General features: G+C 37.6%; 1 protein-coding gene across 4 annotated transcripts in view; it reads right to left on the bottom strand.

Moving 5' to 3' along the window:
• Nucleotides 1-22,878, bottom strand: part of TMEM156 (transmembrane protein 156) — a 51,883-nt gene that overhangs the window by 16,949 nt on the left and 12,056 nt on the right. For 2 of the 4 annotated variants that reach the window (XM_042984718.1, XM_007098864.3), the window contains exons 2-5: nucleotides 8,557-8,826; nucleotides 6,773-7,033; nucleotides 3,748-3,867; nucleotides 540-623 (exon numbers count right to left, since the gene is read on the bottom strand). In XM_042984718.1, the coding sequence (XP_042840652.1) occupies nucleotides 540-623; nucleotides 3,748-3,867; nucleotides 6,773-7,033; nucleotides 8,557-8,826 (735 nt within the window). The remainder of the gene's footprint in view (nucleotides 1-539; nucleotides 624-3,747; nucleotides 3,868-6,772; nucleotides 7,034-8,556; nucleotides 8,827-22,878) is intronic. The other 2 variants (XM_042984719.1, XM_007098865.3) reach the window with 1 other exon arrangement.

Raw genomic sequence — 22,878 nt, 5'->3', positions numbered from 1 at the left:
GAAGGAGGCTTCACAATTAGGAGATCGAACCACAGCGTCTGTGCTAACAGCTCCCTTAGCCGCTCTAATTAGGGTTCCCTTATTCCATTTCTGTTTCTCGGGAGAGGACAGGGGACTTTTTAATTGGGGCTATTAGAAGTTCTCTTTACACAATGACACCCTTTGCTAAGTGAAAGCCCTAGCAAAAGCCATGCCCACTCTGCAATTACTCCTTGCAATTCTGAGGAATAATAGTATCTTGTCTCATTTAAAAATAAATCTGAAGCTGATTCCTTATTGCTTTCTCTCCTCTGCCTACTCACATGAATTTCTTCTTGCCAATTAGGCAAACTTTCCATTATTTAAGGAGCTAGTTTTGATCATGACTGTCCCCTGATAGTAAGACATATTAAACTAGATTTCATTTGCCCACAGCTCCTTTTTTCCAGATACAAGGCCAATCTAAATGAGCTCAGATCATTCGATCTTGGGTCTACAGTGGAATGGTGAAGCACTGGGATTTTCAAAGCCATGCTCTGTCTGCACATCATAGAACTCACCTGAAATGACCTGCACGTTCAGTGTTCGCAGTTTCTCAGAATCCTTTCCTTTTAAGAGAACAAATGTACGTTCGTATTTATGACCTATTCCAAGAACAGAAATTAAATATTTAAGTGATAAACAACCACATTCTTAATATATGTTCCCCATGTTGACTCAAAGGATTACCAAGGAAAATGGGCCATTCACAACAGGGTCGGGAGCCACGAGACGTTAAGAGCTTTCCTTATTAAGTTATTTTCCATGAGCAAATACAGGTTCTTTCTAAAGCAAGCGGTTTCTCCACTACCATAAATGCCATCATGCCGTCTCCTCTAAGCAAAAGCACCAGCTGTCATGTATAGGATGTTATTATTATTTACATTATTATATATACATAGATATGTACAGAATATTTAATGCATCTTGATTTTTTAATGTCTATTTATTTTGAGAGAGAGAGAGAGCACAGAGAGAGAAGGAAACAGAGGGAATCCCGAGCAGGCCCCATGTCATCAGTGCAGAGCCCGACGTGGGGCTTGAACTCAGGAACCATGAGATTATGACCTGCGCCGAAATCCAGAGCCAGACGTTGGACTGAGCCACCCAGGCACCCCTTTAATGCATATTTAATGTCCTAAATGGTGTGATATTTTTTCATTACTTTACATGCTTGGTTTTGTAAGACAAGCCTTCAAAAGTCACTAAGCCTGTCATTTGGGTAGATGTTCATAAGATTTTCACTCCCTACTATTGGTTTCTTTCTAGACATTTTCTCTATCTAGCTACTACTATCTCTCTTTCCCGATAATGCAGTTATATGGAAAAGCAGATCAAGAAACTCAAAACCATGCACTATTTGCAAATAACATGTTCATTTAAAATAATATTTTTAAAACCAGAAAGACCTCTGAGGTGCCTGGTTGGCTCAGTTGGTTAAGCTTCTGACCCTCGATTTTGCCCCAGGTCGTGATCTCACAATCGTGAGATCAAGCCCCACATCAGGTTCCACGCTGGGCATGGAAGCCTGCTTAAGATTCTTTTTCTCCTTTTCCCTCTGCCCCTCTCCCACATGTGTGCATGCACTCTCTCTCTCAAAAAAGAAAAAAAAAACAATAACAACGAGGAAAACCCTAGGTATTAATTCTGATATTTTATTAGCTGTATAACTTTGGAAAAACCGTTTAATCTCTCTGAGGCTCAGGGTTTTCTTCATCTGTAAATGAAAATAATAGTACATACCCTGTTTACATACTTTGAGAAGCTAGTAAAAAAAAAAAAAAGCTTGTGAAAATGCTCTGAAAATGGTTATTCTACAAATACACAATGTTGATGATATTATTATATATTAGCCTTATATACTACAGTATCAATGGTAAGACTTGATATGAAACTGCTTTCAGAAATACCTGCGACAAATACGTAGCCTAAAGAGATAACGGTACCTTCACCCCAACCTAGGGGCAACCATTTGTTCTGCCTACTGAGTTGCCCAGCACAGCCTTGCCTGGCAAAGAATTTAAGAGTCTTGGGTGCCTGGGTGGCTCGTTTGGTTAAGCAGCCGACTGTTGGTTTCGGCTCAGATCATTATCTCACGGTTTGTGAGTTCAAGTGTTGGGCTCTGCACTGACAACGTGAAGGTGAAGCCTGCCTAGGATTCTTTCTCTCTCTCTCTCTCTTCCCTTCCTCCACTCATTCTCTCTCTCCCTCCCTCCCTCCCTCTCTCTCTCTCTCCCTCAAAATATATAAATAGACTTTAAAAGAATTAAAAAAAAGAGTCTTAGGAAATACTCCAACCATCCCAATACTACTCTCCCTTATTGAGAACTACTGTGCGCTAGACACTGTGATAAACTTCTTCTAGAACCTCTTTAACTCAATCCTTACCTGTGGGGTAATGGTGATTATTCTTATTTTACAGAGGGGAAAAAGGGGACGTTTAGATCTAGTAAATACCTTGCTCAAAGTCACATATCTGATGAGTGACAGTACTAACATTCTATTCTGTCTACCTATCTCCAAAGCCTCTTCTCATAATGATACATTTTAGACTGTCTTTAAGAGACCATCTACTCATATTGTAAACTATCGCTCAGGCGTGATATTCAGCCAGTAAAGGCATGGACATACCCCGGAAGTGTCAGTGTATGCACAGGTACACAGTAGAAGAGCCAGTGTACGCATGGGTACACACCCGAAGCGTTGATATATGTGTGAGTTCACGCCATTAGGGCTACCTGAGCAGTTTACAGTCAATGTCCATCCTGATAGACGGATGCCTGAGTCATACTAAATTTTTTTTTTTTTTGAGAGAGAGAGAGAGGGAGAGAGAGAGAGAGAGAGAGAGAGAGAGTGTGTGTAAGCAGGTAGGGGAGGGGCCCTGGGTGAGGGGAAAGAATCCCAAGCAAGCTCCACACCCAGCACAGGGCCTGATGTGGGGCTTGAACTCACAACCATGACATTATGACCTGAGCCAAAACCAAGAATCAGCTACTTAACTGAATGAGCCACCCAGGCACCCCAAATTAAATATTTTTAATATCATCCCTATTGCCTGATTTCCAATCACACATTTTAGCTTTGCCCAGCCAAAAATCTACTGACACCCTTCTACTTATGAAAGAGTGACTCACACACTCATCACCTAGAGCCACTCTGCTCAAGATCTCCAACTCTGAAATTCTTTATCCTCACTCCCTACCCTTCTACCTCTCTTCTGCATTCACTTCCACTGAGCCTCTGCTCCACCTCCAGCCCTTTTGAACTCCTGCCTAGCTTCGCCTCCCCTCTATTCTCTTGTCTGAGTAGAGAAAGATACATGAAGCTTCTTGAATGCTGACACTGTGTCTCACTTATGCTTCTTTTCCTTGGGTAACCTAGAACTGCCACTGACATGCAGTGGGTGCTCAATAAATGGCAAACTGAACTTTAAAAGGAATGTACATCTAGGGGCACCTGCGTGGCTCAGTCAGTTAGGAGTCTGACTTCAGCTCAGGTCATGATTTCGTGGTTCATGAGTTCAAGCCCCACGTCGGGCTCTGTGCTGCCAGCTCAGGGCCTGGAGCCTGCTTCGGATTCTGTGTCTGCCTCTGTCTCTGCCCCTCCCCCACTAGAACTCTGTCTCTCTCTCTCAAAAATAAACCTTAAAAATTTTTTTTTCAAGAACGTAAATCTATACATGAGACCCTAAATGAATTGTGCCGGACAACAGATTTACTCGATACTTACTCTGCCACTTCCACACTCTTCTGTGGCTTTCAAGTATTTTGTGGATAGTGAGGATGAGCAAAAATATAAAAACGACTAGAACTAAAACATACCAAGTGATCTTCATGGAACAAGTGAAATCTGCAAAGAAAAAAAATGCCATAAAAATACAATAAAATGATACAACAGAGAGAGGCCATATGGCGGTGTGGTTGTATTCTAGTACATATTCTAGCCTTAACTGAAAAGCTAAATATCTAACCATCACTGTTACAGAGTCATTTGCTCTCCTGACTTCTTCCTTGACATATTAAATGGGTGTATTAAATGAAGAAATTTGACCAGGGAGCTTCCATGGGTTCATTTAGCTCCAAAATTCTAGGTTCAATTTCACTTAGAGGTTATGCCAGCAGTAGTTGCCAGGTAGTTGCTATCACTAGGCTAAAACCACAAAAAGCAGAGTCCCAGTATCAGGGCCATTTGTAATTAACAGGTGTGACCCTGGGCCAAGCAGCCAAAAATTATGTCCTCAAATTGACCAAGATGCAGTGAGCGTAAGGAAGATGGAAAAGAAAGAGAAAGACAAAGAGAAAGGGTTGGAATGGGGCATATAAGAAGAGGCCAAAGCAGATAAATAGTCAGACTCCCCTTTCTGCACAGACTTTCACTGCAATGATCAGATCAGGTGCACATATTAATTAGATAGTTACCCTAGCCTACAGAAAAAAGCTTGTTCATTCAAATGACAATGAGGCTCATGGGAAGGATAGTCCCCAGCCAGCAACAGTTTAGCACCATCTCCTTTGGTGCCATAAAGACACTGGCCAACCGACCTGGGAATTGGTGACATAGCAGAAGGTGACCTCATCATGTCCAAGACATAGCTGTCTACTGACTTCCCAAGCCACCCTGTAGACCCTCCTCTTTGCACACAAAACACAGTACTTACTCAAGTTAGCAGGATATATAACTTGTTTATACCCTTGGATGTTTGCCCTTGTGGGGTTCAGGTTCATGATATGGGTACCCCTCTCACAGGGGCCACCCCCATGGGCAGATGTACATTATATTGTCATCCAACATTTATTTAGAGAAGAGACTGAATGGAGAAAAGATAAAAGTTGACTGGAACAACAGCCCTCAGCAACTGCCCCCCCCCCAAATCACCCCAAGCCCTTCAGCTGCAAACTTGCAGTCCTTGCTCAGCAAAGTAAAAGTATGCAGGTAACCGGAATGGAAGACTTACAGTGCCAGCAAGAGCCACGTTGGGCCCAATGGCCAAGGTGTCACTGGGCACCAATCAAGCTATGAAAAAAGAACCACGCATTCACCAACTTTGTATAACAATAGCAGAATGTCCACAGTTGGGGCCAAGCCTGCCTGTACACCCACCGAAGCTCCAGTGCAAATGCAGAAGAATGTGTCTCCCCACATCCCATGCTGCCCACCTACCCCCCATCCCTGCAGTCATCTTGGAAAGGATCAAGGGGGAACAGAGAGGAATCTGAAAAAAGTCTGAAGAGACAAATTTACCAGATTGGACTAAATTTAGTTTCACCCCCTGGTAGATAGGGCTTTTAAGGGAGATCAAATTAGTCTCTGCACAGCAGAGTAAAATATGAATGCATTTTAAATCTTCTACGCATGACAAATGGATATACTTTTTCCAGAATACAATACTACATACTTGTATACCGCTGTTATCTTGCTGAGTTATGGACACAAAAAAGTTGTCAACTATGATTTCACTTTGACTAGCATTTATCGATTTTTTTCATTAACACAAAAAAATTGTCTTAAAATCATACTTATGGAAGTGCTTATTTTTCCTTTATGTTTTAGAAAACATAAAAAGCAATTAGATGGATACATTGAAAGAAATATGTTTTTAATATTTATAATGCAAACCTCTTTATCTTTCAGATTTCATCATTGTTATGCAGTCCTTCTAAAGCCTACCTTCCAATCTCACTCCTGAACCCAAGGGAACTGACGCCTCTGTTCAGATCTTCTCTCTTACCCTATACACACATCTTGAAATACCCACTAACTGCAGAGGCTGTAGGGCCCTGCAGACTAACTCACAAGAGAAATTCCTTTCAAGCCTCATATTTTACTTTAAAAATGCATATGTATTATATAGTTGTGTTTGCTTTAAGATATATATAATATTTTCTAAATAATTATATCTGAAAAATTAAAGCTTTTAAAGCATTCTAAGGCAATATGAAAGGCTTCCATATATCTGAAATATCAAAAAGCACAGCAACTTACTCTACCATAGCACCTGTCACACTGAATTTACTTGCTTGACCACTTTACATTCATCTATTTTTGTGTCCCTAATGTTAGCACATTGCTTGGCATACAGTAGGCACTTATTAAATGGTTATATCATAAAATGTTCTCAAAAGTAGATTTTATGGGTGAAGTGGGGCACACTGCTTAGCAGAAAGGATCAATTCTGGCAATTCAGAATAGGGTACCTAGGAAGCTAATAAGCTTAAAAGGGAAGTAAGATATGTGTAAGTTTTATCTTTTGGACTCCTACCTTTCCCTCAGAGCCATCCAGTGACCCAGAGTACCTAACCTGCACCCTGCTTCTCTCCATGCTTTGCATGAAAAATCCGATTTTATCCAGTCCTCATTCTCAACTTTAGGAGAAAACATGTTAAGTCAATTCAAAATAAGGTTTTCACAGGCCATCACAATGTACATGAATGTTTACCTTTAAAAATAAATTTCACCCTTTAATACCTAGGTGTGGTGGTGTTACATCAAGCACAGCTAATAGGCATGTCCAAAGTTACTCTGAGGTCTTTCTAGTGCCCCTCAAATCACAACCCACAGATGCCTCCTCAGCCTCTGGGTACTGCTAGACCCCATGAAAAGCAAAAAATAAACAGATAAAAGGGCTAACATTCTTTCCAGTCATACTATTTCATCAACAAAATTCAACTATTTAACTTTTAGTGCAGTTAATGTGTTAGCCTTTATTTAAGTTTGTATCCAATTCTCTTTCCCTCTAACTTCCTTAAATACATACTTTTGACATCCTTTTCTAGGTGCAGAGAAATGTGTGTACAATTATTCAGGTATTCCATAATCCTACAAGTATGGTTCATAGACTTTTCCTCCTTTGGACCTTCTTCCACAATTGCTGACGTTCTGGTGCGGGTTTTAAGATTACATGTAATGTTATGTTCTTCCAAGTGGTCAACTATAGGAGCTACAGTGAAGTTAAAATGTCGACAAGGTGAATGAAAGTCATTTGCCTTCATTTCCGTTGATCCTTTCATGGTAAGAACTAGGAAGAGATTAGGAAAATGTTATTTGCAACATAGTAATATGTAGTAAGAAAGCACACACTACTCAAAACTAAATCCCTTACTTCCTCTACAAACAAAGTAGAAATGAGAAGCTCCCTGCACTAAAAATAATGATTAAAGTGCTTACATATTTTAAGATTGTGAAAACCAGTGACATTTGGGTTGAAGTAGAATTGGGGCATCTCAAGGAAAATACAAACATTTCCCTGATGATTTGTGCGACAGATTATAATGCTCCAAGCGAGAAATGCCTAGTTATGCCCATTTTGAATCCCTGGTCAGCCAGAGAAGAAGGAGAAGAAGGAGGAGGAGAAGGAGGAGAAGAAGAGGAATGGGGGGGGGGGGGTGAAGAAAGAAAGGGAAAGGAAAGAAATAATGCAAGGAAAGAAAGAAAGAAAAATAATAAATTGATTGCTGTTGTTCTAAACCACTGGGTTTTGAGGTAAAATGTTCCACAACCATAGCAACTGGAATAATTCATCAATGCACTGTTTGACATTTCAAGGAGGCAGAGAAGTAGTATCTATGAGTTACCAACCCTTAAAACACTTCTTAGTTCTCTATCACCATAAAGGTGTTTTCCCAACTTGCTTTCTGGTGAATTTGACCTAGAATCCTGCAATAGTTGCAGCACTACTTGAATAAGAACCCAGAAAAAGATACCTCTTTTATACTTCATCTAAAGTCAATACCAAGAAATCTCATTCCCATTCTGAAAGAATAGAAAAAATGCCAATATGGAGAGATACAGGCAGCAGTGTCACTGAATAGGTATAAATAATAAATCTGATGCTTGGGCCTGAGGCCACTAGTGTATTTTATGACTACAAGTGAATTATTTAATTTCTCAATGATACAAGTTGATTTGATTTAATTAAATAATATATATTCATTCTCAAAATAGATGTGAGATTCAGTTAAACATTACACATAATACAGTTATTCTTTTATTTTTTCATTCTTTAAACAAATATTTATTAAGCATCTAGTGTTAGGCATTCTGCTAAGATCTAGAAATATAGTGAACAAAGACAAAGTCTCCAGCATCAGGAGGCTCACTGGATAGTTAGGCAAGTGAAAAGACAATTCATATTCAGTGGATAAATGTTAGGTAGGACTAGGTACAAATGTATCAAGGATTCAATGACTCCTTAAGGAATCAAAGTTTGATTCTACTGTGAGAACCTATAGGTTTACTTAGACTTTTTTTAATTTTTAAAACTTCGATACCTTTGAAGAAAGCATGCTAAATAATCTTTCAACCATCAAATTACATAAATTATGGTGGCATTTTGATGTATTTTAAGAATAGATATTTTGGTTTGGTAAAGTAAACCAAGAACGAGTAATGTCCCAAAGCCCTGCAAGCCACTCATCAAGAGCCACACTGCTGATTGTTCCAATACCACTGGATTTAAAATGGAATGGTTTATTACTTTTTTAACAGAATAAGGTGGTTTATCCTTGACAAATTTTATTATCACTTTCTCTTTACTTTTACCTTTTGATGTTTGTTCCTGAGAAATAAAATCCATGAGCTTTGTGGACTCACAAGCCAAACATGAGGAGCACATTTTAAATTCATTCGTGATGCCTTGGCAAATTCTGGTGAAGTTTTGAAAGTTGGAGTGATTTAGAAAGATTCCCATAATAGTCTGAGTTTCTCTTATTGGTTTCAGAAAAGTCACAAAAGAAAAATTTAAAGAGGGGAGTGAATAGTTGAAATTAGGTTGTAAACACACTTCCAGACATGATAGCTCCAATATATTTCCTATAAAAGAAAAAAAAATGTGTTTACTATGAAATCCTGAGTTTTTGTCATTCAAGTAAATACATAACAAGTGCCTGGTTTTTCTTAGGCAGACACAGTATATTTCAGCTTGTCAGTGACAAGAATGTTTTTACATGAATTAACAACATCTATTTCATTTAAATATTTCCTTTAAAAATTTGTCAACATTCCCTATTAATTTTCAGGGAAGAGAAATTGAGAAATTCTTGGAAACCTTAACATTTAACCGTCTCTCTTCTGGGAAAGTTTTAATGAACAAACCTTGGGTTCCTCCAAATCCATCTGTCCCAAAATAGAGGTTTAAGTCAATTGCACAGAATTGAACAGGGAATGAAAATCTTGAACAGTAAGTCTGTATTAGTTTCTAAGGGCTGCTGTAACAAATTACTACAACCTCAGTAGTTTAAAACAAGAGAAATTATTCTCTTGCAACTCTAGAAACCAGAAGTTCAAACATCCGTTTTATTGGTCTGAAATCTGGGTGTCTGCAGGACCACTGTCCCTTTGAAGGCTCTGAGGAAGAATCTGTTTCTGGCCACCCTCTTCCAATTTTTGGTGGCCATTGGCATTCCTTAGCTTGTGGCCACATCACTCCAGTCTCCGTGTTTCTGGTCATATTGCTTTCTCCTCTGTCCTATCTTCTACTCTTCTGTCTGTGTCATCTCCCTCTGCCTCTCTTATAACATGTTATATTGGACAATTGTGATTGAATTTAGGTTCCACCAGGGTAATACAGGATAATCTCCCCATCTCAAGATCCTGAAATTAACCATATCTGTAGAGACCTTTTTTCCTTATGAGTTAACACAAGTTCCAGGCATTAGCACATGATATCTTTGGGTAGCCATTATTCAACCTATCTGAACCTCCAAAGATGACATTTAACAGAGTGACATCCTAATTTTTATTTTTGCCTGAAGATAAACATTAGATATGGAAATGATGGTATAAAAGAAAGAACATTGTATTCAAAATAAGACAAGGACTCTAGAGCTATATCTGTCATTAGGCAAGATACTTGGACAATTTACTTAATCTCTGTAAGTCTTGTTTTGTTATCAGCAAAATAGAGATAAGACCTCTAGATCCTGCTAACCTCATCAGGTTATAGTAGCATCAAGTGGTATAGTACATATGAAAACACTTTTGAAATTTGTACAGATGTATATTATTTAAAATTCAAACCTATATTCCAAAGTGAAAATTAAAAATTCAACTTTCATTTAAGGTAGAATTATCTGTGAAATAATTCGCATAAGTAATTAAAACTCACTATATAAAAACTGAGAATCCCTATTTAGCAGTAATGATCATGTAAGGAATAGGTAACCTCTCTCTCTCAGGTATTCCTAGTGTGACAGTCATTTGCTAGTAGGAAAAAATAACTCAATTGTCCCTTGATGTGACTTTCTTTACCATTTCTCATATAATCACATAGGGCAAAATAAATGTTTTAATTTTTTAAATAATGTGGAGTATGATGAAAGAATTACTTCAATTCTTACAGTGATTACTACTAGTCATACATCTTGGCTCAATATTAAAAGAAAACCAGGCTATCGATTGGTATTAAAGAATTTTTTATTTGTGGAATTTGTATTTTAATAATAATTCCAGGGGCGCCTGGGTGGCGCAGTCGGTTAAGCGTCCGACTTCAGCCGGGTCACGATCTCGCGGTCAGTGAGTTCGAGCCCCACGTCGGGCTCTGGGCTGATGGCTTGGAGCCTGGAGCCTGCTTCAGATTCTGTGTCTCCCTCTCTCTCTGCCCCTCCCCTGTTCATGCTCTGTCTCTCTCTGTCTCAAAAATAAATAAAAAACGTTGAAAAAAAAATTAAAAAAAAAATAATAATTCCATACATGTCTCATTACTGATGATTATATTTTTATTATTTAATAAAATTAGAGGCTTGTTTTCAGTCCTCTACATTTGAAATTGTTTCTATAATGATTCACATGTGATTTCTAGCTATAAACACATTTCATACTTGCATTGCTATAAAGGGTTTTTTTTTGGGGGGGGAGATGATATTTTACTCAAATCCACAATTTTGTTAACATATTTGTTAATATATTTATAAACAATGTTATGATTGAATTGTAACTAATTTTTAAAACTATTTTCTTCAATAATAATGTCCCAGGAAGGAAAAAGAAATGTACTATCTGATGGAACACTATAACCTATAGTTTTTTTATACTATTAAAAGACACAAAAACATCTCTTGCCATGTTTCCATTTTACTTACTTGCATTTTTCATCTTATAAAATTTTCCATTTCTTGAATTTGTGTTCCTATGAACACAAATCTCAATCTAGATAGAGAAATTTTTGCTGTCAATATTACAATCATCTTATCCAATAAGTGACCAGCTAGGCTTTCTAGAATTAATGCTATATCCTTTATATATGACTATGAGGTAATTATGATGGTTTTTAAACCTTAGTTTTAAATAATTCAATTGGAAAGGAAATAAATAGAGGATATATCCTTCCCTGGTATAATTTTAAGAAATATTAAATTGTACTCAATCATTTTTGTTATCAGGTGGCCTATTTTCTCATCTCCATAAACAAGGATATATGAATTTAACTACTGCCATTAATATTGCTGGCAGTCAGACATCTAAATTCTCACTCCCAGAGATAGAAATGCATTCCAGAATTACTCCAGTACTATGACTGCAATCTCGCAGCATAAGTATATAGAATATTAAGTAGAATTAGGAAAAAACATTACAGGGGCACCTGGGTGGCTCAGTTGGTTGAGCTTCTGGCTCTTGACTTCAGTTCAGGTCGTGATCTCACAGTTCATGGGTTCAAACCCTGCATCAGGCTCTGCGCTGTGTCAGCACAGAGTCTGCTTGGAATTCTCTCTCCCTCCCTCTCTGCCCCTACCCCACTCATGCTTGCTCTCTCTGTCTCTGTCTCTGTCTCCCCCCTCTCAAAATGAATACATAAACTTAAAAAAAAAAAATACATTACACTATAGGACAAATGCCCAAGTCAAACTTTTTTTTTTAAGAAAGCCAGAGAGTAAGGCTATAAAAACATCAACTACCTTTATTTTCTTTTTTAATTTTTATGATAAAGCTTTATCATATATAAGCATATGTAAAATGTGTCGTGTCAGTTGAAGAATGATAAAAATAAACAAACACCCATGTATCTATCATGCAGATTAAGGATATTAATATTACCAATATCTTTGAAGCACCCTATCCCTTCTCATCCCTACATATTCCTTTCCAAGAGGTTAACCACAATCATGAATTTTGTGTTTATCACTCCTTTGCTTTATCTTAGAGTCTTTCCAAGATGTACATATTCCTAAATAACAGTGTTTCATTTAACATATTTTGGAAACGTGTTTGTGTGTGTGTGTGTGTGTGTGTGTGTGTGTGTGTATACACATATATATATGGAATATACTATATGTATTCATCTATGACTTACCTTTTTTGTTTAATATGTTTTAGTCATGTCGCTGCATATAGCTTTAGTTAATTTAATTGTCTGTAGTATTGTTTTGAATGAATATACCACAAGTTGTTTATTCTTCTGACAGTAAACATTTGGATTCTTTCTATTTTTATTGTTATGAATAATGCTGCTATGAACTATAGCCCTCATACATTGCCAGTGGGAACATAAAATAGTGCAACCACTTTGGAAAACAGATTTCCATCTTTTATATGTTAAATATATACTTCGTATATGACCCAATAATTCTACTCCTAGAAATTTACACAAGAGAAATAAAAATACCTATACATGAATTTTCATGGCAGCTTTTTTATTTGTAATAGCCATGAACTGGAAACAATCCAAAAGCCCAACAACTAGTGAATGTATAAGCAATTCCTGGCATACCTTTATAATGGACTATACTATTCAGCAACAAAAAGCAAGAAAATACTGATCCAAACAAAACATTATGCCAAGGGAAAGAAGCCTGATACAAATGATTACATAGTTTATTATTCCATTTATGTGAAATCTTAGGAAATGGAAAAATATATTGACAGTGGGAGAAGGGTTTTTCTGCAGAGGAGAAAGAGGGACCTTTGTGGGGTTTTAGAAAGTGTTATATCTTGATTGTGGTGGTAGTTACATTGGTGTGAACATTTGTGAAACCTCGAACTATACACTTACAATTAGAGCATTTTATTATATGTAAGTCTTATCTCAGTGAATTTTATGTTTGAATAATGCTGTTATGAACGTTGATGAACATATCTGCCAGTATAAAAATACAGAAGTTTCTCTAGTATACATACTGAGTAAAATTGCTGGGTTTTCAGTATGTGTATCTTTGATTTTCCTAGAAAATGCCAAATTGTTATATGAAGTGATTGTACCAATTTATATTCTTTTGTGTGATGTATAAAGGTTCCCACTGACAATACATATTGGCCAAGGCCTTTCAAGTTTTGCCAATTCAGTGAGTATTAACTAGAATCTCACTATGTTTCAAAGTGTATTTTCTTGTTTTTTCTATTTTGACATATTTTTTCTGTTAGGTTGTTTTTCTTTTTCTTATTACTGTTTGGGAGTTCTTTAAAATTTCTATATAAAATTTTAAGAAGGTCTTTAAATATTTTATCAAGATAACTTCTCACAGATTATGCCTTATCAATTCATTTTCTTTATGATCTTTTAGATAAAAGAAGCTCTAAATTTGAATGCAGCAAATCTATCGATCATTTCTTTATAATTTGTGCTTTGTGCCTTAAGAAATCCTTTTCCCTTAAAGTTAAATGAACTTCTAAAAGTTTTAAAGTTTTGCCTTTACATTTTTGTTCTTAATCTATCTGGAATTGGGTACAGTGTGAAGTAGGAAGCCACGTTAATTTTTTCCATATGTGATAATCAATTTCATTAGCATTTATTGGGTAGACTATCTTTTCCTCGCTACCCATAAAGACACCTCTGACATATATCAAGTACCCATGGATATATGAGTGTGTTTCTGGGATCTCAATTTTGTTCCATTAATCCATTTTTCTATCTTGGCAAATTACACTGACTTAATTACTTTTGCTTCATAAAAAAGCTTTTATATCTGATAGGAAAAGTCCACTCACCTTGTTCATTTCTTTCAAAAGTGTCTTAGCTATTCTTGGCCCTTTGCTCTTTATAATAAATTTTAGAATCAGCTTGTTAAGATCAGTGAGGGACCTAGCTGTGATTCTGACTTGAACCCTGAAATCCATTGGAAAAGAGAGATAAGATATTGAGTTCCTCCTGTCGCTTTTTTCTTCCTTCCTTTCTCTATTTATCTGGGCTTTCTTTCATATCTTTCAATGATCTCTCTACATTATACCCCATATACCTTTTGTTAGATTTCCTCCTGGGTTCCTTACTTTTTGTTGTTAGGGCCAACAGTATCGTTTAGGGGTGTGTTTTAGGTTCGTTAGTGGCATATGGAAATACAATTGACTTTTGAACATCAATTTTATTTTTTGCCACTTATAAATTTCCTTATTAACTTTTATTTTGCATAAATCTTTTGGACTTTCTATGCAGATATGCTTACCAACTACAAATAAAAACAATCTTATTTATTGATTTCCAATCCTCATAACTTTTATTTCTTTTACTTATTGCACTACCAGGACCCCTAGTACCATGAAGAATAGACATGTTGAGAGAGGGCATCTTTGCTTGTTCTTGATCTTAAAGAATACTTACATTTCATCACTGAGAATAATATTTCATATAATCATTTTTGGAGATCAGTTTAAGGAAGCTCTCTTCTATTCCTAGTTTGCTAATGGTTTTTCGTTACAAGGGCTGTTGAATATAATTCAATGCTCATTCAAGAACTTTGAGATGATTGTGTGTTCTTTCTTCTTTAATCTGTTAATACAGTGAGTTACATTATTAGGTTTGCTAATGCTAACTCATCTTGTATTCCAGGTATAAATCTAATTGGATAATTTTACACACCTTTATACATGTTTGATCATTTTTATCCAATTAGATTCTTTTTTTAATTTTTTATTAATTTTTTTTACTTTTTTAATATGAAATTTATTGTCAAATTGGTTTCCATACAACACCCAGTGCTCATCCCTACAGGTGCCCTCCTCAATCCCCATCACCCACCCTCCCCTCCTTCCCACCCCCCATCAACCCTCAGTTTGTTCTCAGTTTTTAAGAGTCTCTTATGTTTTGACTCCCTCCCTCTCTAACCTTTTTTTTCCCTTCCCCTCCCCCATGGTCTTCTGTTAAGTTTCTCAGGATCCACATAAGAGTGAAAACATATGGTATCTGTCTTTCTCTGTATGACTTATTTCACTTAACATAACACTCTCCAGTTCCATCCACATTGCTACAAAAGGCCATATTTCATTCTTTCTCATTGCCAAGTAGTATTCCATTGTGTATATAAACCACAATTTCTTTATCCATTCATCAGTTGATAGACATTTAGGCTCTTTCCATAATTTGGCTATTGTTGAAAGTGCTGCTATAAACATTGGGGTACAAGTGCCCCTATGCATCAGCACTCCTGTATCCCTTGGGTAAATTCCTGGCAGTTCTATTGCTGGGTCATAGGGTAGATCTATTTTTAATTTTTTGAGGAACCTCCACACCGTTTTCCAGAGCGGCTGCACCAGTTTGCATTCCCACCAACAGTGCAAGAGGCTTCCCGTTTCTCCACATCCTCACCAGCATCTATAGTCTCCTGATTTGTTCATTTCGGCCACTGACTGGCGTGAGGTGGTATCTCAGTGTGGTTTTGATTTGTATTTCCCAGATGAGGAGTGACGTTGAGCATCTTTTCATGTGCCTGTTGGCCATCCAGATGTCTTCTTTAGAGAAGTGTTTATTCATGTTTTCTGCCCATTTCTTCACTGGGTTATTTGTTTCTTGGGTATGGAGTTTGGCGAGCTCTTTATAGATTTTGGATACTAGCCCTTTGTCTGATATGTCATTTGCAAATATCTTTTCCCATTCTGTTGGTTGCCTTTTAGTTTTGTTGATTGGTTCCTTTGCAGTGCAGACGCTTTCTATCTTCATGAGGTCCCAATAGTTCCTTTTTGCTTTTAATTCCCTTGCCTGTGGGGATGTGTCAAGTAAGAAATTGCTGCGGCTGAAGTCAGAGAGGTTTTTTCCTGCTTTCTCCTCTAGGGTTTTGATGGTTTCTTGTCTCACATTCAGTTCCTTTATCCATTTTGAGTTTATTTTTGTGAATGGTGTAAGAAAGCGGTCTAGTTTCGTTCTTCTGCATGTTGTTGTCCAGTTCTCCCAGCACCATTTGTTAAAGAGACTGTATTTTTTCCATTGGATATTCTTTCCTGCTTTGTCAAAGATTAGTTGGCCATACTCTTGTGGGTCTAATTCTGGGGTTTCTATTCTATTCCATTGGTCTATGTGTCTGTTTTTATGCCAATACCATGCTGTCTTGATGATTACAGCTTTGTAGCAGAGGCTAAAGTCTGGGATTGTGATGCCTCCACTTTGGTCTTCTTCTTCAAAATTACTTTGGCTATTCGGGGCCTTTTGTGGTTCCATACAAATTTTAGGATTGTTTATTCTAGCTTCGAGAAGAATGCTGGTGCAATTTTGATTGGGATTGCATTGAATGTGTAGATAGCTTTGGGTAGTATTGACATTTTAACAATATTTATTCTTCCAATCCATGAGCATGGAATGTTTTTCCATTTCTTTTTATCTTCTTCAATTTCCTTCATAACTTTCTATAGTTTTCAGCATACAGATCTTTTACATCTTTGGTTAGGTTGATTCCTAGGTATTTTATCCTTCTTGGTGCAATTGTGAATGGGATCAGTTTCTTTATTTGTCTTTCTGTTGCTTCATTAGTGTAAAGGAATGCAACTGATTTCTGTACATTGATTTTGTATCCTGCAACTTTGCTGAATTCATGTATCAATTCTAGCAGACTTTTGGTGGAGTCTTTCGGGTTTTCCATGTATAATATCATGTCATCTGCAAAAAGTGAAAGCTTGACTTCATCTTTGCCAATTTTGATCCCTTTGATTTCCTTTTGTTGTCTGATTGCTGATGCTAGCACTTCCAACACTATGTTAAACAACAGCAGTGAGAGTGGACATCCCTGTCGTGTTCCTGATCTCAGGGGGAAAGCTCTCAGTTTTTCCCCATTGAGGATGATACTAGCTGTGGGCTTTTCATAAATGGCTTCTATGATGTTTAAGTATGTTCCTTCTATCCCGACTTTCTCAAGGGTTTTTATTAAGAAAGGATGCTGAATTTTGTCAAATGCTTTTTCCACATCGATTGACAGGATCATGTGGTTCTTACATTTTCTTTTATTAATGTGATGTATCACATTGATTGATTTGCGAATGTTGAACCAGCCCTGCATCCCAGGAATGAATCCGACTTGATCATGGTGAATACTTCTTTTTATATGCTGTTGAATTCGATTTGCTAGTATCTTATTGAGAATTTTTGCATCCATATTCATCAGGGATATTGGCCTGTAGTTCTCTTTTTTTGCTGGGTCTCTGTCTGGTTTAGGAATCAAAGTAATGCTGGCTTCATAGAATGAGTCTGGAAGTTTTCCTTCCCTTTCTATTTTTTGGAACAGCTTGAGAAAGATAGGTATTATCTCTGCTTTAAATGTCTGGTAGAATTCCCCAGGGAAGCCATCTGGTCCTGGACTCTTATTGTTGGGAGATTTTTGATAACCGATTCAATTTCTTTGCTGGTTATGGGTCTGTTCAAGTTTTCTATTTCTTCCTGTTTGAGTTTTTGAAGTGTGTGGGTGCGTAGGAATTTGTCCATTTCTTCTAGGTTGTCCAGTTTGTTGGCATATAATTTTTCATAGTATTCCCTGATAATTGCTTATATTTCTGAGGGATTGGTTGTAATAATTCCATTTTCATTCATGATTTTATCTATTTGGGTCATCTCCCTTTTCTTTTTGAGAAGCCTGGCTAGAGGTTTATCACTTTTGTTTATTTTTTCAAAAAACCAACTCTTGGTTTCATTGATCTGCTCTACAGGTTTTTTAGATTCTATATTGTTTTTTTCTGCTCTGATCTTTATTATTTCTCTTTATCTGCTGGGTTTGGGGTGTCTTTGCTGTTCTGCTTCTATTTCCTTTAGGTGTGCTATTAGATTTTGTATTTGGGATTTTTCTTGTTTTTTGAGATAGGCCTGGATTGCAATGTATTTTCCTCTCAGGACTGCCTTCGCTGCATCCCAAAGTGTTTGGATTGTTGTATTTTCATTTTCATTTGTTTCCATATATTTTTAAATTTCTTCTCTAATTGCCTGGTTGACCCATTCATTCTTTAGTAGGGTGTTCTTTAACCTCCATGCTTTTGGAGGTTTTCCAGACTTTTTCCTGTGGTTGATTTCAAGTTTAAAGCATTGTGGTCTGAAAGTGTGCATGGTATGATCTCAATTCTTTCATACTTATGAAGGGCTGTTTTGTGACCCAGTGTGTGATCTATCTTGGAGAATGTTCCATGTGCACTCAAGAAGAAAGCATATTCTGTTGTTTTGGGATGCAGAGTTCTAAATATATCTGTCGAGTCCATCTGATCCAATGTATCATTCAGGGCTCTTGTGTCTTTATTGATACTGTGTCTAAATGATCTTTCCATTGCTATAAGTGGAGTATTAAAGTCTCCTGAAATTACCACATTCTTATCAATGCTTATGTATTTGGGGGCTCCCATATTCAGTGCATAGACATTTATAATTGTTAGCTCTTCCTGATGGATAGACCCTGTAATTATTATATAATGCCCTTCTTCATCTCTTGTTACAGCCCTTAATTTAAAGTCTAGTTTTTCTGATATTAGTATGGCTACTCCAGCTTTCTTTTGACTTCCAGTAGCCTGATAGATAGTTCTCTACCTCCTCACTTTCAATCTGAAGGTGTCCTCAGGTCTCAAATGAGTCTCTTGTAGACAGCAAATAGATGGGTCTTGTTTATTTATCCATTCTGATACCCTATGTCTTTTGGTTGGAGCATTTAGTCCATTTACATTCAGTGTTATTATAGAAAGATATGGGTTTACAGTCATTGTGATGTCTGTAGGTTTCATGCTTGTAGTGATGTCTCTGGTACTTTGTGGTCCTTGCAACATTTCACTCACAGGATCCCCCTTAGGAGCGCTTGTAGGGCTGGTTTAATGGTGATTAATTCCTTCATTTTTTGTTTGTTTGGGAAAACCTTTATCTCTCCTTCTATTCTGAATGACAGGCTTGCTGGATAAAGGATTCTTGGCTGCATATTTTTTCTGTTCATCACATTTAAGATTTCCTGCTATTCCTTTCTGTCCTGCCAAGTTTCAGTAGATAGGTCTGCCACTAGTCTTATGGGTCTCCCTTTATAAGTAAGAGCGTGTTTATCCCTAGCTTCTTTTGGAATTTTCTCTTTATCCTTGTATTTTGCCAGTTTCAGAAGATATGTCATGCAGAAGATTGATTCAAGTTACATCTGAAGGGAGTTCTCTGTGCCTCTTGGATTTCAATGCCTGTTTCCTTCCCCAGATCAGGGAAGTTTTCAGCTATGATTTGTTCAAGTACACCTTCAGCCCCTTTCTCTCTCTCTTCCTCTTCTGGACTTCCTATTATACAGATATTGTTCCATTTGATTGCATCACTTAGTTCTCTAATTCTCCCCTCATACTCCTGGATTTTTTATCTCTCTTTTTCTCAGCTTCCTCTTTTTCCATAATTTTATCTTCTAATTCACCTATTGTCTCCTATGCCTTTTCAATCCGAGCTGTGGTCACCTCCATTTTATTTTGCATCTCATTTATAGCATTTTTTAGCTCCTCATGACTATTTATTAGTCCCTTGATCTCTGTAGCAATAGATTCTCTGCTGTCCTCTATACTTTTTTTCAAGCCCAGTGGTTAATTTTATGAGTATTATTCTAAATTCTTGTTCTGTTGTATTGCTTAAGTTGGTTTTGATCAATTAGCTGTCGCTACTTCCTGGAGTTTCTTTTGAGGAGAGTTCTTCTGTTTCGTCATTTTGGATAGCCCCTGGAGTGGGGCTGAACTGCAGGGCACTTCTCCTGTGCTGTCTGGAGTAACTTGTGTTGGTGGACAGGCCGCAGTCAGACCCAATGTCTGTCCCCAGCCCACTGCTGGGGCCACAGTCAGACTGGTGTGTACCTTATCTTCCCCTCTCCCAGGGGCAGGACTCACTGTGGAGTGGTGTGGCCCCTGTCCGGGCTACTTCCACACTGCCAGGCTTGTGGTGCTGCTTTGATGGGATCTGGCGTATTAAGGGGGGTGGATCTGCAAGGTGCACAGGGGCAGGAGGGGTAGGCTCAGCTCGCTTTCAATTGGTGGTCCCCTGTGGGAGGGGCCCTGTGGCACCCGGAGGGAAGCAGACCCATCAGAGGGATGGATTCACAGAAGCACAGCGTTGGGTGTTTGCGTGGTGCAAGCAAGTTCAGTGACAGGAACTGGTTCCCTTTGGGATTTAGGCTGGGGGACGGGAGAGGGAGATGGCACTTGAAAGCACCTTTGTTCCCCTGCCAAGCTGAGCTCTGTCTTCCCAGGCTCAACAACTCTCCCTCCTGGATTCCTCTCGCCCTCCCCGCTCTCCGAGAGCAGAGCTGTTGACTTTTAAAATTCCAGATGTTAAGTCCCTCTGGCTGTCAGAACTCACGGAGTCCAGCCCCTCCACTTTTGCAAGCCAGACTCGGGGGCTCTGCCTTGCCGGGCAGGCTGCCCCTCCACTGCCCCGGCTCCCTCCCACCAGTCCGTGTAGTATGCATTGCCTCTCTGCCGTTCCTACCCTCTTCCATGGGCCTCTTGTATACACTTGGCTCTGGAGAGTCCATTCTGCTAGTCTTCTGGTGGTTTTCTGGGTTATTTAGGCAGATGTGAGTGGAATCTAAGTGATCAGCAGGACAAGGTGAGCCCAGCACCCTTCTATGCGGCCATCTTCCCCTCTAGATTCTTTTTTTTAAGATTTAATTTGAGTAATCTCCCAATATGGGGCTTGAACTCACAACCCCAAGATCAAGAGTTGCATACTCTACTGACTGAGCCAGCCAGGTGCCCCTATCCAATTAGATTCTTAATGTTTTATTTAAAAATATTTTTTTAGGAGAGAGAGTGCAAATGGGGGACAGGGCAGAGGGAGAGAGACAGACAGACAGACAGAGAATCTTAAGCAGGCTCCATGCTCAGCACAGAGCCTGACTGAGTCTCAATCCCAGGACCCTGGGATCATGACCTGAGTCACAATCAAAAGTCAGATGCTCAACTGACTAAGCCACTCAGGTACCCCCTAATCAATGTTTATAAATGAGATTGGCCTGTAAGTTTTTCTTTTTTGTTCCATCATTGTTAAGTTTGGGTACCAAGATATATACTAGCCTTAAAAAATAAATTGGAAAATACTCCCCTGTTTCTATCTTCTGGAAATGTTTATTATAAAATTTTTTTATCTATTCAACCTATTTCTTGAAAGTTTGGCAGAACATGCATGTAAAATTACCCAAATCTAGGGTTTCTTTTAGCAAATATTAACCCATTGGTTCAATTTCTTTAATTGTGGTACCACTCTTCAGTTTTCCATTTCTTCCTAAGTAAGCTTGGGTAAGTTATATTTTTCTATAAATATGTCCTTAACATTTTAAATCTATTGACTTAAAGTTATTAATAGTAATCTCTTATTACATTTTAAATTTCTACTGTGTCCTTTTCCAATCCTAACATTACTGAATGTGTCTGCCTATCTTTTGTTATTCAGTTTTAATAGACAGAAACAATAACCTGCCAAAAATGTCCACATCCTAATTCCCAGAACCTGTGAATATGTTACATTACATGCCAAAGAGAAATTAAGGCAGAAGATGGAATGAAGATAGCTGGTGCACTTATCTTAAAAAAGGGAGTTGGGGGGAATTATCCTAGATTATCCAAGGACCTAATATAATCAGAAATATGGAAAGGAGAGGCAAAAGAGTGTGTCCGAATAGCACAACGTGACAAAGACTCAACAGGCCATTGCTGGCTTTGAAGATGGAAGTTAAGACACAAACCAAGGCATGCAGAAACCTTCCAGAAGCTGGAAAAGAAAAGAAAATGGATTCTCACCTACAGCCTCTGAAAGGGATGCTATTTTTGTACAGCATATTAGTTCTATCTTGTTTTTTCATTGACACACAAATCAGTGGTTATTTTTGTTGTATGCAGTTAACATTTTCAAGATTTATTTAGATAAACCCACATGGTTATAATTATTGAGGGTCTTTCCCCTGTCATTTCTTGCATGTTTGACCTCCCTTCTAGGATTATATCTTTTCTTCTATAGTTAATTCTCTATAAATTCCTTCTCTGAAGATCTGCTGTTTACAAACTCTGTTTTTGTTCATCTGAAAATCTACATCTCACCAGTTCCAGATTGACATTAATTTTACCTCAGTACTTTGCAGAGCTTATTCCACTGCCTCTGAGTTTCATGGTTGCTTTCAAGAAATGAGCTACCTAATTTTCCTTTGAAGAAAATCAGTCTTTATCTCTGGTTATTTTTTATTTTATTTTTTTCATGTTCTAGAGAATTTTGTATTTATTCTGGTAGGGACTTGTTAGGTTTCCTGAATCTGAGGATGTATGTCTTTCTTCACTTTTGTAAAATTCTCAGCCACATCTCTTCAAACATAGTCGTTTCCCCATTCTGTCTCTTCTCTCCTTTGATAGCTTCATTAGAGATTTCTCCCTTTGTTCTCTATGTCTCTTAATCTCTATTTCATATTTGCTCTTTCTCTGGCTCTCTGTGTTGTGTTCTCAGTAATTTCTTCAGATATATATTCCAATTCATTATTCAGTTGTGTCTGATCCATTTATTCCATTCCTTGTGTTTCTACTTCATCTTATTATAATTTCATAATTAGACTTTCAAGTTATTCTTTTTCCAATCTGCATGATATTTCAGTTTCAGGTATATAATATAGTGATTCATAAATCTGCCTGATTATTTTTAATAGTCTTGTTTTTTACTCATACTCATTTGATACCATTTTTTATTGAAACAAACTAAATATTTACTTTATATGA

Source organism: Panthera tigris, chromosome B1, assembly GCF_018350195.1.
Source record: "Panthera tigris isolate Pti1 chromosome B1, P.tigris_Pti1_mat1.1, whole genome shotgun sequence".
In the NCBI taxonomy this organism is placed as follows: Eukaryota; Metazoa; Chordata; class Mammalia; order Carnivora; family Felidae; genus Panthera; species Panthera tigris.
This window is presented reverse-complemented; position numbering and strand designations above follow the sequence as displayed.